General features: G+C 41.2%; 1 protein-coding gene across 2 annotated transcripts in view; it reads left to right on the top strand.

The window, feature by feature from the left end:
• RSU1 (Ras suppressor protein 1) overlaps nt 1–17,983 on the top strand; it is a 183,866-nt gene that overhangs the window by 70,849 nt on the left and 95,034 nt on the right. For both annotated transcript variants that reach the window (XM_006265859.4, XM_059729048.1), the window contains exon 8: nt 9,403–9,535. In XM_006265859.4, coding sequence (XP_006265921.1) covers nt 9,403–9,535 — 133 coding nt within the window. The remainder of the gene's footprint in view (nt 1–9,402; nt 9,536–17,983) is intronic.

Genomic DNA, 17,983 nt, shown 5'->3' with positions numbered 1-17,983 from the left:
TAGAGACTATTTTACCTGTTTTGCCAGAATTAGCATTCAAGATTATTATAACTGGAGGTAATTAAAGAGATTTTTATCTGTCATTAAATCTTGTTTACTCTGCATTTCATGGCCCTTTATAGGCAGTTTTGCTGTTTGTTCTTTGTGTTTAGCTAGCTACCTATATTTATGCAGATGCTTAAAAAAACACTGGGGAAGTGTAATATCTGAAAATTAATGAGATTACAAGTTGGTGGTGTCCTGTCAAAACAAAAACACCTTTGGTAGTTGAAAATTCCATAGGTGGCTTTGGAATTTGGTTAGATGTGAAAGTTTAAAGGGTAAACTGGGATTCTGTAACCCCATAATGTTGGCTGTTAGATAGAAAGCTGCTTTGACATTGCATTAGTTTTCTTTTTTTCCAAAACCATGGGTCACTGACATTATCCCTATTGGGTTCTCAGCTGATTGAAAATGAAAGCATTTTGCAGGGCCAAAGAGCTTACTTCTTGGGATCCTAGTAAGCCATCCCTATTTAAGCCATCCCATAGAAATGTTTATCTAACCTATTCTTATCTCAAAATGTCCAAACTGTGCAAATTGTATTGTATTGAAATCTGCACTAAAATGTTTACTGAACAAGAAACTTGATCTATTAGTAAATTTGAACCTTCAAAAAGATTAAGTATTGCAGTAATTTGGTTTAGGTATATATTCAATGAAAGGTCTGTTTCACTTTCCCCATAGATGCCAAATAGCTTAATTTAACCTAGTCTTCAATTTTAAATAACTTTTAAAAGAAAGTTTAAAAAATACTTTCAGAAAAAGGGAAAAATACTTTCAAAAGGATCTCTTGGACTCTTGTCAATATGCTGCTGCTTCTCCAATTCTCCATATCTACCCACACAGTGGTATCAGTATGGTTGCCTTGGTACCTGCTCCTGAAAGATGTGAGGTAGAGTTTGACTGCTGAAATAGCATGATTTTTCATGGAGAAGTACAAGTCATTAGCACAGTGGTGTTTGTTTAGCAGTACCTTGTGTAGTGTATTGAAGACATTCTTGTTTTGTGGCTCCTATCACTGAAAGCTAATTTTGTTTGTAGATTATTTTAGTCATCCCTCTAGGCTAGGGACAGACGATCAAAAAGCCTGAGCCTGAATTGATTCAATCTTTGCAAGTTAGTCTAACCTGACTAGGCTAAACCAGTTTGTAACTGCATAGACATCTACTCTGGATAGAAAAAATTCAGGCACATGCCTGCAGTGGCTCAAGCTACAAGCTGGGGGGTGCTAGAGCAGCCATTCCTTCCCTTCCACAGGGAAGCTGAGCTAAGGGGGGTGTGGGCAGGCCCAGCCAGGATGTTCTTATTATGCCCCCCTCCCCCCAAGCCAAGCAGCTCAACCAGGAATGTTTATCACCCCTAACTCAGTGTCGATCAACCCATTAAGAAACAAAGCCTCTCTCCATTAGTTCAAGCTCTTAAACAGCTTTTCCAAGGAAGGACATTAAGCAACCTGTTGATTAGCTCCAAAAAACCTGTCTGCCCTTGTCTTCTCCCACAGCATGGACTGTAGCCAGCATGTGGCCTGCTAGCTAATGCTTGAGTATCTGCATAAGGCAGTGTGGCAGAAGTGGGGGTGGGGGAATAATCCCTACTTAGCAGGGAGAAGCCAGGCAGATGCTCTGTGCCTGCAAGTCTCTGCCAGAGCTCTTGCCAGGGAGCAGAGGGGAGGGGCCAGCCCTGCTCTGGAGCAGAGAGGCCCGCCCTGCCCAGAGAGCATGCTGGGTTGCTGGGGGAGTCTGGTTTATCTTAAACCAGCAAGGGGTCTGGGACAGACGTTGTATAAACTGGTTTGAGCCAAATCAGTTAAGTCTGATACTACATTCAACCAGATTTATCTCAAACCAGTTTCAACCATTTTCAAACTGGTTTATGTTCACTGAACATGTGTTACAGGTTTAAACTAGTTTCTGATCACTTAAACTGGTTTATATGTAATGTCTGTCCCTAGCCCTAATGTGAGATTTGTTTCATAAAACTGGTAGTAGAGATTACTAAGAATCCACCCATTATTTGAGATCTAGTTAGTAAATTTGAATTGTCCAGTGTCTTAAAGAATAAATCCCTGAGTTTTGGCTTGCTGGCTACATTCCATTTTCCTACTGTGCGTAATACCTGAAATCTTGTATGTGGAAGAAATTCAGCACTATGCATTCTGCTTTTTTCCTAACTCATCTTCAGTCTTGACACATTTGTAAGTAAAGTCCCCTGGTGTCAAATTTCCCATTATGCTTTAGTGTAATGGCTCTAGTTGACCTTTACTATGATTTTGGAATTTTGTATAAATATCTCAAAATGTGGATTTGAAACAAAGTGAATGTGGGCTTATAGAAAGGTTCAGGAGAGATGGTGCTGGAGAATGAAATCTTTTACGCACACAATTGAAACACTAATAGAAGCAGTGCCCATTTGCTTTGTGTCACCTAACCTTGACTTGAAGCATGCAAAGCCTTGAAGCAGCCAATTCCCATGCCTGTTCCTTCCTTGGTCTTTTAGCTGCCAGTCCCTTCAAGCAAAATAACTGTAGTAAGATCAGGTAGAATAATTAGATAGATTAGATTTAGAGGACCCAATCTGACTTATGTTATAAAGAAGATCGAGAGGTGTTTTGAAGTCAGTGAGCAGATAGGAAAAAAATAGTATGGAGAAAGGCAGAATGAGAAACATTGATTGCATGTTAAATCCAATAAATTCAAGTAAGAAATAAAGTTAAAAATTATAAGAGTGACAATCTAGGGCAGTGGTGAATTCTCCCTCTTGACTGCCCAATTTGCTGAAAGATATGCTTTAGTCATGTACCCTCTAGTTACTGAACATATTAGGTAATTGGGTGAAGTTCTGTGACATCTTATGTAAGAGATGGTCAAACATAGTTGATTTGTTATTTGTCCCTTCTGCTCTTTAAACCTATTAGTTAACTGAAACATTTTTCTCAGTTAAACTTGGAATAGTTGAAATGCCTGTAGAAGTTCATAAACTTGGTGCTAGCATTCCTCAGTTGGAAGAAACTGGAAAAAGTAAGATAACGTCAGGCATTAGAATCAGAAGCTTGGGTTAATCATTCAGACTTCCCTTTCAAGAGGTGTTTCCTGAACTTGCCCAGTGAGCCAGGGCTGGAAGAACCTGCCTGCCACTGTCAACACCTCTTCTGAATATACTGCTATGTGGGCAACAGAACGGGCAAAGAAATGTGCGGATCCGTTTCTTTACTTTTCCCGTCAACTAGTAGCTTGAAGTGTTTTGTTGGTTTACCTTCGTAAGATTTTTTTTCTTCCTCCCCCACCTTTTCATTTTTGGAGAAGTGAACTATTTTCCATTAAAATGTGCTTGGTGTGTGTTCTCCATTTAACCCTATTTTGGGGAACATCAAGCCAAATGTTCTACCAGGAGCAGGGACCCATTCCTGCTTCAGAAAAATCCACAATATAGGTGAATCCAAATGATGCTTACAGCTAATTCAGTAAAAGGTTTTTGCAGCAAAATGACAGAAATATAACAATAAAATGTAATATCACCCTGGATCTTTTGGAGGCGCTTCAATCTAGCTTCAATTTTTATAACTGGTGTTTTTTTAATAATTTGAATCTCATTAACAAGCAATGTATATTTTAGACATATGTTATGAAGTTATAGTTTTGTTTATCAGATTGGATTTTATGATTATTTTATCTGATGCCAAAAAGACTTGAGTCACACTTAGCTTATGTACCAGAATTCATTCCTCTGTGCTGTCTTATCAGTTCTTTTCTATCCCTTTTCTGTTACTAAAACTGTAGAAGAGGCTTCAAACAGAAATGCTGTTATTTCTTGTAGAGAGTCATGAGTTGCAAGTGTTCAGATTTGTATAAAAATGAGTAGTTTTTGTTAAAACAGACATAAAAATCACAGTTACATTCCATATAACAAATGAAAACATAATATTTATTTTATTCACAATTAATTCTCTTAGTACCTATTTTATGACCTTCTATTCATGACAGTTTTTCCACCCCCACACTTCTGCCAATCCATCTCTATGGAGAACAAAGCACATGGCACCAAAGTAATAAAAATTGTAAGCCCTAGGGTGTAAAACAAAGCTAAAACAAACCAAATCAGACACATTTTTACATATAACTTAAGTTTAGGTTTTGTGTAGTAGATTGATCCCTTACTTAGCCTTTAATAAAATTGGATTCAAGGGTATTTATAGCTAAATAAAAAAATAAAGTTAATTTCTTACCTCACGTTCTTGTGTGTGTGTGTCCTCAGAGCTGTAAAAGGAAGGAACATTTAAGTTACAAACTTAATGCCATCTATAAGAAAAATTGGTATGATCACACCAAAGGACTGTGTTTGAGGTCAGTGGTGAAATATACTACTTGGGAAGTAGTGAGGGGAGGCAGTAAAAGGGAGACAGCTATAGGGATTATGGTATAAGGCCAAATATTGCCTCCTGTGTAATTCCATTGATCTTACTGGTGCTACAATGAGGATGAATTTAGCCTATTATGAATAAGTGTTCAGCTGGTATTTCACAGGCAGGATAATGTTTCGAATGCTGAATGCCAACTTTCACTTTTAAAATGTCACAATTGTTTAATTACTTCATTACATCTTTTTTTTTAAGCAGTATAAATGCTCCTTGGTGCTCTTGAAGTGAGAAGTGCTGTTTTTTCATTCTCACCTTTTAATGTGTATTTGAACTAGTGCCTAAGACTCCCAGTAATGGCCTAATGTATCACTGAGCTAGAGCCTATAGATCCTACTCAAATGCCTAATGAGAAGATAGTCTTGAGAAGCTTACAGTCTAAAATGAGATATTTGGTGACCAGCAAAGAGCACAGGAAACAACACAGTGCTGGTCAGCCTGATAGGTAGCTCAACACTGTCTACCTGGTATTTTCTGGAAATTAGTTGTATTTAACTGTATAGCAAATTGTTGCTTGCTTGTTTTTTGTAGGCTATGTCTGGTTTTTGGAGACATTGAGCAGTTTATACAGTACAGTTTTGTGCCACCAGTATTACAGGAAGATAAGGAGAAATACGTAATGCCATTTTGAGGGGCAGTTAAACCTAAGGATGTGAGCAGGGACAAATAATCACTGATGACCAATGACCAGTTTGTGAATCAAATTTGCATAGATCAAAGTGGAAGAATGAATATTTGGTTTTCTTTGTAAATAGTTTAGCTTTGCTGGAGATCCATCTTCTGTACTTTCAGGTGGCACCTACTAAGTCATAGGCTTGTGTTATTAGTATTGTTTAATAATATTGGAGAAGCACAAAAATAAATTACTTTTGAGTTGTTTAAGCAGATGTTCACATTCACTGTGTAGGTCAAATTTGAACAGTTCATCCTTTGGTATCATAAGTGCTGGGGACATTTGATGGTTGCAAATATTTATGGCAGGCAACAAAACCACACATTTTATTAGAACTACATTTTTTTTTATTTTAGAAGGGCACATTCTAAAAGTGTAACAGCCACTTAATCTCATTTCTTCCGTTCTCTCTGGTTTAGTTAGCCTTGTATCTTCAGTGTCTGTCCTTTCTTAATCCTGGTGGACTTAAGTTGAATATGAATGCAACCCTTGTGCCAGGGAATCCAATAATTAAGGTAATTAATGCCTTTTAAGGGAGAAATCATAGGATAGGTGACATTTTTCTCACAAACTGAGTTCAAATAGCTTGAAATCTTCCTGTTGGGGGGACTCATGATTTTACCATGTTGATGCAGTATCTGAGCAGCACGGTAAGCCATTGATTCTTAACATGATTACTTTTTGATTTTCACCATTGCTTGTCAGATTGGAATCAGGGATCTGATTTTTCTGTCTCAGATCTTAAATAGTCTTTTGCTCCTGTGTAAAGTGGATGTAAAATGCTGCTGTTTTGATATTATCGGGTAGCTTTTTTACATCAACTTTGAATCATTTTACCCCAGTGTAAATAGCTACTCAAGGTGCAAAGGTATGGAGATTGGTTTTTGGGCTTTTTCTTTTTTTTTTTTTGCTGGAAGTGAATCAGGGCTTCAGAACCTGATAATTAGGGGTAATAGTTTTAATTTCAAATTATATTTATAAATTTACATTGAAATTAGAACAGCTCAGTGCTAAGAAAAATCCTCTTTAAAAGTATGGTAGTGGCAGCAGAAGATCTACTAGTGGGTCTACTTTACATGAGAGTAAAACTTGGTGTATTCTCTTTTCTCCAGCTGCCCATCTATGGAAGCACTGTCTTAAGGAGCAAAGCTTCTGATACTTCACTTGGTGTAAAAGTGAGGCAATGGGCCCAAGCCTCTAGCAGTCATTCACAATCTGGTAGAATAACCATCTTTTGTTTGTGATAAGGTAAACAAGTACTATTTAAATCAAGTGATGTACATGGGTAGAACAAAACAAAAATAATCAATGCAATCTCCAACACTCACATTTTGTTTCAGTCTACTGCACTGAATTTTTCCCAGAGGCAATTTTGTATTTTTACTTACTAAAAATATCCAAATAATTTGACGTGATCTGTTTAGCACAGTATATGTATTTCTTAAAGGCTATGGGATAGTATTCTACTTATAACATTTAAATTACACATACATGGGCACATATGCCCTGACCATTTTCCCACCCAGAGCCCCAGTACTAGAGAGAGTAGCATAAGAGCTTTTACAAGCACTGTCCCATACTAGGATTATGTTTGGAATGTTGCTTTTCAACCCTACTTGATTCAGTTTATTGCACTGAAAAAGTAAGCACCTGCAAATATTTTATCTGTGAACATACAAGAACATGGACATTGTTGCAGTTATACATGTGCACGTCTTATGTAAGTTATGTGGGTATCGCTTTGGCAATGCTACCATGAGTCTAGTGGTAAAGCTTGTTGGATTCTTCTCCTGCCAGCTTGTACAATCTTTCTGGTGAAAGTGTTCTGTTTATGGGCATTGCTTCTTCATCCATTACTTCAAAAAGAGGGCAGGGATTAGGATAGACATAGACCCAGTGTTCCTAAGCGTTATAACTAGATATGACATATTTGTTAAGTCAGTGGCAGGGGAAAACTTACGTGGTGTATTTCAAATGCACACACCAACAGTTTGTTGTGTTTAAGGGATCCTCTCTTTGCTGTAATATCCTTTCACTTCAACAGCATGGCATGTCTTTAAATTGATTAAATTTAAATGAAGTGTATGATATTTAGAATCTGCAGCAGGAACTTTACATTGAGGAGGTGAGAGAAAGTTAAGGCAGCATTCCCCAGTTTATTTGGTATGGGCTGTAAATTATTGAACCAACTCAAGATTGGATTCCTCAGCTAAGAACCTTCCTGCTGAGATTTTGGAAATATGTAACTCATTTCCATAAGCAAAATTGAATTTGCTCTGTAACGTGGCTAAATTTGCCACACTGAATTTAGCTATTTATATTAGGTGTACACAGATTGATCATTTTTATCTCTATACAACACTTACAGAATTATAATGGTTAGTGAATGCTTACTGTGTTTGGTGGCTTTGGAGAGAAATGCATATGGTTCTTTTGCAGGTAATAAAATGAAAAATCCAATTTGCAATTGCAGAATAAGCTTCTGAGTGATATATGATCTTCAGAGCAGCATCGGTCAAAGGGTTACTGCTAATCACAGTGCTGGCTTGCTTCTCTAGTGGTTTGTGCCTTAAAACTGAATAGAGAACAGTGCAAGTCTGTCTTGAGCCAGCTAGCAAAGATTTAGATGCACCAGTTCCTAGCTTATTAGGTCCTCTTTGTCACAGTGCTTAATCCTGCTGCCTGATCCTTGTTAGAACAGCAGTGCTGCTGAGTCCTCTAATAAAGGAGATGGGTGTGAGACTCCTAACTAGAAGCACTGAAGCGTAAGGCAGTTAGGGCAATTGCCGCCTGACTGACAGAGGGGTGAAATGCTTCCTGCATGTTATTACTTAAAAAGAACAGACTTCAGACAGCTGACAGATGAGCTTTGCTGAGGTAATAGTAACTTGTTGATAGGCCCATATGAGACAAGTGTCATCTTTTCACACAGTATAATGGTCTAGCTTTACCCTAATTATGTTAACCCTTTTTCATAGAGAGAGCAGCATTAAGGATTAAATATAATGCAGAGCATGGTGAAATACAGCTGAGACCACCAGCAGCTGTTGCAGTCGTATGTACATGTTAACTCTATATATACAAATGCTATTGATTTGAAAAATAAGCACATCATTTATTCTGTATGGAAGTAACAGTTTGGTTCAGCAGGCCTGCTACACTCGCTATAATTATAAGCTAGTTTGGTTAGATGAAAAATGCTATATTTTTTTTCATTATGATCTACAACAGTTTTTAAATTGTCATCACTTTTATTATATTCCTCAGTCACAAAATGCGCAATAATAAATTTAAAATAGTGACCATGTTTTATTTTGTATTAAAAATCATTTAATGTAACAAATATATATAGTAATGTCAGTGACTTGGTAAAATTAGAATTTAGTATCGTGTCCTCAGGTCATGGGGAAATTCAGCCTTCAGTTCAGCATAAATTTTTCTGGTTGGAAAATGTAAAAGTTGCCGAAGCTTCTAGTAAGTCTCAAGTCCTTGTTTTCAAATGAGCATAGATACTGACAGCTTGTAATTACAAATGTTTGCCCTTGAACTGAGAAGTACAGCTCAACAGTGAGCTGTAGGGTTTCAGGAAAAGCAGTACTAATGTTTGGTATTGAAAAGGCTAATAACCAACTAAGGTTTGTTCACTGGACTTGCGCTCTGAGCATTAATGCTGGAAATGGATTGCACCATGGGATATTGGCTATGGAACAGCTCATGGTGATGTCCCTGTTCATTCTTGCTAGCCACTGTAATGGAAAAATACTAGTGAGTTGTCCTTAAAAAATTAGAATCATTTATGTTATTCTTTATGGCATAATATTATAATAATATTATACCCCAGCATAGTTAGCGTGCTCTGAAAAGATAGACACTGGCGTAAGAGTCAGGAAATCTTGAGTTTTCATTCTTCATCATCTGCTCATTCTCTGTTAGTGCTGCATTAAATTTTACCTCCTCTGTAGAAGGCCTGACCAAGGCCTCTGCATCAAATCCAAATGAAGGCTTAATTTAATGAATAAATATGCAGTGCTTGGAGCCAAAGCAATACCTGCTGCAAATGCTATGATACAAAGTAAGTGCGGGATTAGGGGAGGATTTGGTTGCTCAACTACTACGATGGAAACTAATGTGCCTTCCTTTTTCTCACGTTAAGCCTGAAAATACTGAAATTTGCTTTGACTGTAGGTATATTGTTTCTGGAAAAAAGAACAACTTCATAATCATGATGAGAAATTAAACTGTGATAAAAGATTTTCTTTTGTTTGCTCCCTTTCAGGTAATTTGGATTTGACTGGTCAAAAGCAAGTCTTCAAAGCAGAGAATAATCCCTGGGTCACCCCTATTGCTGACCAGTTCCAGCTGGGAGTGTCCCATGTTTTTGAATATATTCGTTCAGAAACCTATAAATAGTAAGTATTAAATATTACTGTATTATGCCAAACAATTTTTTTTATGGAGTACTTGATGAAGTGCCCACAGTTTGTATACAGCATATACTAATGCAGAAGACACAAATGTCTTTATGGGTATTGGTTGTAGCCATGTTGGTCTGAGGCAGGGGTGGGCAAAATACAGCCTGCGGGCTGGATTTGGCCTGCAAGGCCATTCTATCCAGCTCGCAGGGCCCCTAAAAATATTTAGAAAATTAAAATGTATTTGTCCTAGGTTCCTGTCAAAGATGACAGGAGCCAAGGGCAGTAGGACCCAGGGGAAACCCTGGAGGGTTCCTGCAACAGCAAGCCCACCCAGCCCCACCCCCCCAGCTGGAAGCCACAGCAGGGGCTCTTGGCCTGGAACCATGTGACTGCCCTGGCACAGGAAGCTCAGGTAAAGGGTGGGAAGAAGGGTAGGGAAGGACCCCAGGGAAAAACTGTGCGCAGGGAAAAGTGGCCCCTTGCCCACCCCATGGCCCATGCTCCCTGCTGCAGGCACTTGCAGCCCACGCAGGGCTGTCCTAAGTGGGCACAGGCAGCCCCATGCAGGCTGTGAGCGGCTGCAGCGCAGGGAACCGGCCATGGGGTGAGGGAGGGACTGCTTTTCCCCCATGCTCAGCACCAGCTTGTAACCCAACCCCACTGCCAGCCTGGGCCCTGCGCCACCTCTGGGCTTGCCCATTGGGGCTGTGCCGTGGTGGCAGCAGCTGAGGCCCCCCTACTTGCCTCACTGGGCAGCGTTTGCTGCTGCTGCCCAGCGCGTGAGCTCTGGCAGTGGGGCCGGGTTGCAAGCTGGTGCTGAGCACTGGAAAAGCAGGCCCTTGCGCACCCCGTACCTGGTACCCCACGCTGCAGCTACTCGTAGCCTGCATGGGGTTGCCTGTGCCTGCTCAGGACAGACCTGCGTGGGCTGCAAGCGGCTGCTGCAGGGAGTGCAGGCCACAAGGCGGGTGAGGGGCCACCTTTCCCCCATGCTCTGCACCAGCTCCTTCCCTGCTGGTGAGCAGGAGGTCAGGGCTGTATGCTGCCCCCTGCCTGTACTATGGGGCTGGGGAGGTACTAGGAGTGAGCAGGTGCAGGAGCAGGGCCTACACCCGTGTCCCAGGGCCAACGTCAGCAGAGCCCAGAGCAGGGTGGCAGGAGTACAGGGTCCTGGCTGGCAGGGGTTCTATGGAGCCGGGCCAGCTCCCCCCTCTCTCTGCTGGTACAGCCCAGCCCGGCTCCACAGACTCCTGCCAGCCTGCATCCTTGCTCTTGGCCCCACCAGTGCTGGCCCTGAGATATTGGTCCCAAAACATTGGGACATTGGTCCCAAGATGGTGACCAGAGGTCAGGGCACCTGTCAAGGGGCGGGGCTACCCATGCGGCCCTGGACAGCTTGCCACAACTTGGTAAGTGGCCCTCCGCCCGAAATAATTGGCTGCCCCTGGTCTAAGGACATAGGCAGACAAGGTTCTTTGGGTAAATCCGATATCTTTTACTAGACCAATTAAAATAGTTGGAAAAATTCATCTTTGCAAGCTTTTGAGTACAAACACCCCTTTTCAGGTTGAGAAAGCGTCTGCAGTTTTTCCGTGCTCTTCCTGGATGGGATGGGATAGAATAGAATAGAAGCCAGAGGCCAGTATGCAAGAATGTCAGTCAGTGAAAATGGAAATTGAGGCAGTCAATGGGTGAGAAACAGGTGGGGGAATGGGGGAATGTAGATCTGGTGATAACCTTTCTGCTATTTACCAGCTACATCTTATCTGGAGGTTGAGATGTTGGGGAGGTTATAATGTGCCATAAATCCAATGTTTATATTTAGTCCAGTCAGAACTCTTGTGCTAGAGGAGATATCTTTTATTAGATCAACTAAAACATTGCAAAAAAAATTCTGTTTGCAAGCTTTTGTGTTCATACACCCTTCCTCAGGCAAAGGAGAATGCAAAGATTTAAAAATTTCTCCCAGGTAGAAATGAAACTTCATATTGCACAGGAGAACTGGAGGATGGTATAAGTTCTCCTGGGTGGGAAAGTTCATTTGTATGCAAATTAGGCTCGAGTAAAAGTTGGAGCAGTTTATTTACATCAGAAGTGTCTGATGGTAAGCAGGATGTTGAATTTTGTTTCTTTCTTGTTAAGTTGTTTCATATTGCACAGTCCATATATTTATATTTATATTTACATATATGTACAGGTTTCCCTTGCTTTATATGGGTTCTGTATCTGCGAATTAACTGTTATGCAATGACCCTTTTATACCAAAAATTTGTTGTATGTGAGGTAAATTCACTCATGCAAACAGTGTCATGGATGCTCACAGTCAGCTGCTTTGTGCGGTGCACTGTGGGAGTGACACACACCAAAATATAGTTTCCTGTGTGGAGCTGTGCTCCTTGCTCGTCTGCAAAATATGTTTCTGTAATTGCCATCCCCATTACGATAATGCCTTGTGCTTGTGTGTACTGACTGCTGTTTGTGAGTACCAAAATTGTCTTTAAAAGTGGTAGAAATGGGTCTGGGGGTCAGTACAGTCGAATTCTTGGAACATATCCCTATTTGTTACATTGTAAAGTTGGTTCCCTTTCGAGTTATGCACTGTTTTCCAGGAATGTATGTACAGCATAAAGCAAGGGAAGTGTGTGTGTGTTGCCCCCACAGGTAAATGTGTATTTCTGTCTTTGATAGATTTTCAATGTGCGTTCATTCTGGTATGCAGCTGTTGTTTGGTTTCTCCAGTGTGTTTTCTATCAGGGCATTTAGCGCAGTGGATGAGATGTAGTAGATTTCTGGAGGTGCAAGTATAAGAGCCAGGAATGGTGATGGTTTTTGTTGTGGGGTGTGTCTATTGAGGTGGGTGGTGGAGATAGGTTTTACATTCATTGTCATGTCACGTTCTGGATCCATGATGTGTGTTTTGGGCCATAGAATGTCTGTTTCTGGTGTTGAGTTTGGAGAGGTTAGTGATCATCGTGTTTAAAAAGGAAATGTTGGTGCTGGAGTATTCCAAACTATGGGCACAGCTATGAGCACCAAAATGGCCCTACAATATGCCAACCTTTTTATGAGCCACCTGGAAGACTAATTCCTCAAGGACTGCACCATCAAGCCCATGCTATACTTAAGATACATTGATGACATCATCATCATCTGGATGGAAAACCTACAATCTCTGATTGATTTCCATCAGAAATTCAGTAATCATCACCCCTTCATAGACTGTCTCTTGAATACTCCAGCACTAACATTTTCTTTTTAGAAACCATGATCTCTATTCAGCACTGTAAAATACAAACCACCATATACTAAAACCCATGGACCAACATACATATCTGCACAGAACCAGCAATCACCCTAAACACACCAAGAAAGCTGTAATATACAGCTTTGATACAAGCTGTATATTACAGGGCTTGTATGTTACGGTGTATTACAAGCTCTGATACCACTGAATTTGTACTGAGAACACATGTAACAATTGCTTGTAAAAATCCATAAACATTTGCAACCCATACTAGGAGTAGACCCAGTTCTTAAAGAGATTTTTCCAGAACCACCCATCCCAGCCTTTAAACAAACAATGAACCTTCTCACAAGACAACCACTCTCTCTCCAGTCTCTCAGTTCCAGTTGTCAGAGCGAATTTACAAAACACCTTTCACAGACAAACCCATGAACTTCACTTCATCAACCTACTGGATACAAAAATCATGGACTAAATATAGACATTATAACCTGCCCAACATCTGTTACCCCATATAAGCTCTCTACTATTTACCAGCTACATCTTATCACCAGGTCTGCATTCCCTTTCCCCTCTGCCCCTGATCTGTTTCTCACCCATTGACTGCCTGAATTTGCATCACTGATATACTGGCCTCTGGCTTCTGTGTTATTCTATCCCATCCATGAAAAGCACAGAACTGCAGACACTTGCTCAGCTTGTGGAAAGGTGTTTGTACCTGAAAGCTTGGAAAGAAAAATTTTTCCAACTTTTTTAGTTGGTCTAATAAAAGATATCAGATTTACCCAAAGAACTTTGTCTGCAAATGTCTTTATCACATTTAATTAATAAATAATCTGCTTTTAATATAAGTGCATTAAAGAAATGTTTCTTAAGTCACTCCATAAAATTCAAACCAGATGTAACAACGGTTTTTACCACCACTTCAGGATGTCTGCAGTAATTTTGATTTTCATGAATAGCATGCAGATCTGAGGGTTTCACTTTACATTGCCAAATTTATAGTCAGTATTTCCTGAGAAAAGGTTCTCTGGTGGTTTTTATATGTTGATATTAATATTTTAGAGAATAAGCTTAAATGATAAACATCTGCTTAGGCAAGAGTATCTTTATGGGTCGTTGCACTAAGAGATATTGTTGAAGATTTTTACATGCCTCTTCCTATGTTACCATACTACTGTTGTTTAAAAATAAACAGGTAATTACTTCAAGGTTTATAACTCTGACAAGTTTAGCAATAGCCTTTTTAGAAATAGTAAATAATGGAACCAGGAATAACAACCTGGGCATTAAAGTTTCACAGTTTCAGGGAACTAGGGAAACTATATAATGCATATGTTTCATATTTTTCATAAAGGAAAGCACAAATATTTAAAGTTCTCTGACAGTTTCTAGCAGCAGTCAGCCAAAATTAATGCAGTGAAAAATATATAGAAGTGAGGATTAAGGATAATAGTGACTATATGACTGCCAGGTACAGTTTCTGCATTGAACAAAATTATCCAGTGGTAACTTGGATACAGAAGTAAAGCTGAAAGAGACATCAAGAAATCATCTAGTCCAATCTGAGTTCAAATGTGCCATCTTGGTATCATTAACACCATACTCTAGCCAACTGAGCTAAACAGCCACACAGGCATGTGTATACTTGTACTGTACTGTCACACAGTTTCAGCTGGATAGGGTCAGAAATGAAAGTATGCTTACAGAATTGTTGTGTCTTGGTATATCCCTGATCTCCATACAATAATATATTGTAGAGGCAGTCTTTGGACTTATGACGCAGTTTGTTCCTGAAAACTGCATGTTAAGTTGAAACCTTATAATTCAGAACCCATTTTCCCATAGGAAACAATGTTATAAATAGGGGATTGGTTCCTGAACCAAGGCCCAATACCCTATTTTCACCCAAAATAACCTAGAATTTTGTACAGTACTCAATCAATTATATCAAATAAATAAATGTAGCTATATTACTTGTCTATATGCATTTATTTATGTATTTATATTGTAAATAGCAATCATATTTATTGCGAAGGACTTCTTTGAGGTGACTTTGCTCGACTTTTTGAAGGGCTCTTGACTGGAGTATTCTTTCACGAGTCTTGGCTGCAGGTTTTCCTGGAGTCTTGTCTGCTTTCTTAAAGAAAGTGTCCAAGCAAGTTTGGACAGATGTTCTCTTCTTGTAAATTTCTCTGTAGCAGCTGTACATGTTGGATATGCCCCTATTCACTGATGGACTGCATTCAATGTTGGGGTCATATACCTCAAACAGGGACATGACAGCTTCCAAATGTTGAAATGCCTCAGCCAGCACTTCTGTTGTCAAGACATTATGAGGAGGAGTCTCTTCAACAGTGGGTGCATCTTCTTCCTCCACCACTTTTTGCTGTCCCAACTCAGTGAGGTCCTCACTGGTTAATTCTTCAAAATGTGATACCAGCAACTCATCAACATTTTCTGATGCAACGTCCAAGTTGAGATATTTGTCCATTTCAGCAACATTTTTGGTCACCTCTTCAACAGTGTCTGTAAAGTCTTGGAAGTCGGACACAAAATTAGGACACAATTTTCTCCAAACACCATTCAAATCTGATTGATTGATTTAATTCCATGCCTAACCAATGTTTTTAACTGCATGGTAAATGTTGAAGCCATTCCAGAATTCCTTCAGAGTTGCCCAGGCCATCATGGATGAGGGGGTAATTGTATCTTTCAAGGCCTACTATCTTAGGGGCACATTTGCCCAGGCCATCAGGGCAATTGAGAAAGAAGGTGTCCACCTTCTTTCTCAATTGCCCTGATGGCCTGGGCAAATGTGGACACCTTCTTTCTCAATTGTCCTGATGGCCTGGGCAAATGTGGCTCTAAGATAGTAGGCCTTGAAGGATACAATTACCCCCTGGTCCTTGGGTTGTAACAATGAGGTGGTGTTGGGGGGCAGAAACGCAACCTTGATGCCAGGATGCATGTCATCAAGGATGGTTGGATGACCAGGAGCATTGTGGAGGATTAACAACTCTTTAAATGCAAGATTGTTTTTGCTGCAATAATACCTGATACTTGGCACACAATAATGATTAAACCAATCCTCAAAAATGTTCTTACTGACCCATGCCTTGGGATTGGATTTCCATATCACTGGGAGAAATGCCTTGGAATGTCCCTTGAAAGCTCTGGGGTTTTTCCGAATGGTACACAAGGAAAGGTTTAAGTTTAAAGTCCCCTGCTGCATTGGCACCAAATAAAAGTGACCCTATCTTTAGCAGCTTTGTACCCTGGCATGGAGTTCTCTTCGGCAATGTAGGTTTTCAACAACATTTTTTTCCCAAAAGAGCCCAGTTTCATTTCATTAAAAACTCTCTGAGCACAATAGCCATCCTTTTCAATGATTTCAGCCAGTGCTGATGAAGAGCACAAGCTGCCTCTTCATCAGCACTGGCAGCTTCACTTAAGACCTTGAAGTTATGCAAATTGGCCCTGGCTTTAAAACACGCAAACAACCCCTTACTTGCTGTAAAAGGCTCAGCATTAGAACTCTCCCCCTATTGTCGCTTTAGATCATCATAAAGACCTCTGTCCTTTTCCTGAATGATGCCTAAACTCGTAGGAGCACAGCATTTATTTTGATCCTCCAGCCAAATGATTAACAGTTCCTCAACCTGAGCAATAAGTCCAATAAGGTGCTTGGTTATCACAGTTGAGTGCATAGGAGCCGAGCCCATAACATGTTAATGAATTCTTGCCTTGTCTTTCAGGACAGTCATGATAGTCATTTAGGGGGTATCCACAGTTCTACCCATTTCAGTTGGGGTCTCACTTCTTTTTTTTAGACCTCTTCATTATTTCCATTTTTGTTTCCATATAATTGTTCTACATTTCTTGGAAGAAGAAACATCACTTCCACCAGATTTATGCTTTTCAGCCATTATTGTGGGCAGTTTGGAAAAACTTTGGAAACAGAACAGCACAGTGAACTTGTAAAGATGACTTATTCTTTATTCAGTACAGGTACAGTACCATAGTGCTGCAGTGGTAGCAGCAGTGATGAGTGAGCACCAGAGGAGCTGCCCAGAGACGAGCAGCACACTGCTGCTCTGGCCACGTGTCTGGAAGGGCATGGAGGAAGGAGGGGGCATGTGCCCCTTGATCTGCCCCAAACGCAACCCCCCCGACCAGATCCGGGGTCACACATTTCCCTCCCCCCCATGCCCTTTGGGACAAGCAACAGGAGCTGCTGGATGAGCCACAGCTTCTCCGACAGCCTCCCAGCAGAACCTGGGCATTGCCTGCTTCACCTCAGGGGTGACAGCCAGGGGAGCATCCAGACAAACAGCGGCTTGAGCCATGGCTTCTCCCACCGCTGCTTAGCAGAGCCCAGGCACTGCCTGCCTTGCCCTGGTGGGAGCAGCCACTTAAGCCACGGCTTCTCTCATGGCTGCCTGGCAACCCCAGCACTGCATGCCCCGCCCTGGCAGGGGCAGCCACTTGAGCTGTGGCTTCTCCCACGGGTGCCTGGCAGCCCAGGTGCTGTATGGCACACCCTAGCGGGGGCAGCTGGGAAAACAGCCAGATGAGCCACAGTTTCTCTTGCGGCCAGCTGGCAGCTCTGGCACTGCCCGTCTTGCCCCAGCCAGGGAAGCAGCCAGATGAGCTATGACTTGAGCCAAGGCTTCTCCCACAGCTGCCTGGCTGCCCCGGTACTACCTGCATTGTTCCAGTGGGGGCAGCTGCGGGAGGAGCCGCTTGGGCTGTAGCTTCTCCCACAGTTGCCCAGCACAGCCCCAGCACTGCTTGCCTTGACCTGGTGAGGGCAGCTGGGGGAGCAGCCAGACGAGCTGTGGCTTTTTCCGTTGCCCATAGCCCCTGCTCCCAGAGCCTGGCACAGCCCCAGCTGGGCAACATATACCCCAGCCCCTTCCTCAGCGCAGGGGCCCTGATCTGCCCCCCCTCCCCCCCCGTAGCCCTTCCTACTTGAATACAAAATGACCCCCTCCCCAATAATTAGAACGTGTATATGAAAACATATAAAAATATTATATATATTTTTAGGTAAAAAATAACTGTTGGAAGTTTGCCTTGAATTTGTCCCCCTCCCACTGCTACATCAGAGAATATTAATCTGGGAGGTCAGGTGGCCCCCTTGCCCTCTGTCCCCCCAACTTATAGATTTCATGGGTTTCATAGACATTAGGGTT

Source organism: Alligator mississippiensis, chromosome 5 (assembly GCF_030867095.1).
Source record: "Alligator mississippiensis isolate rAllMis1 chromosome 5, rAllMis1, whole genome shotgun sequence".
In the NCBI taxonomy this organism is placed as follows: domain Eukaryota; kingdom Metazoa; phylum Chordata; order Crocodylia; family Alligatoridae; genus Alligator; species Alligator mississippiensis.
Note: the sequence above shows the minus strand (reverse complement) of the source record. Positions and strands in the feature narration are given on the sequence as shown.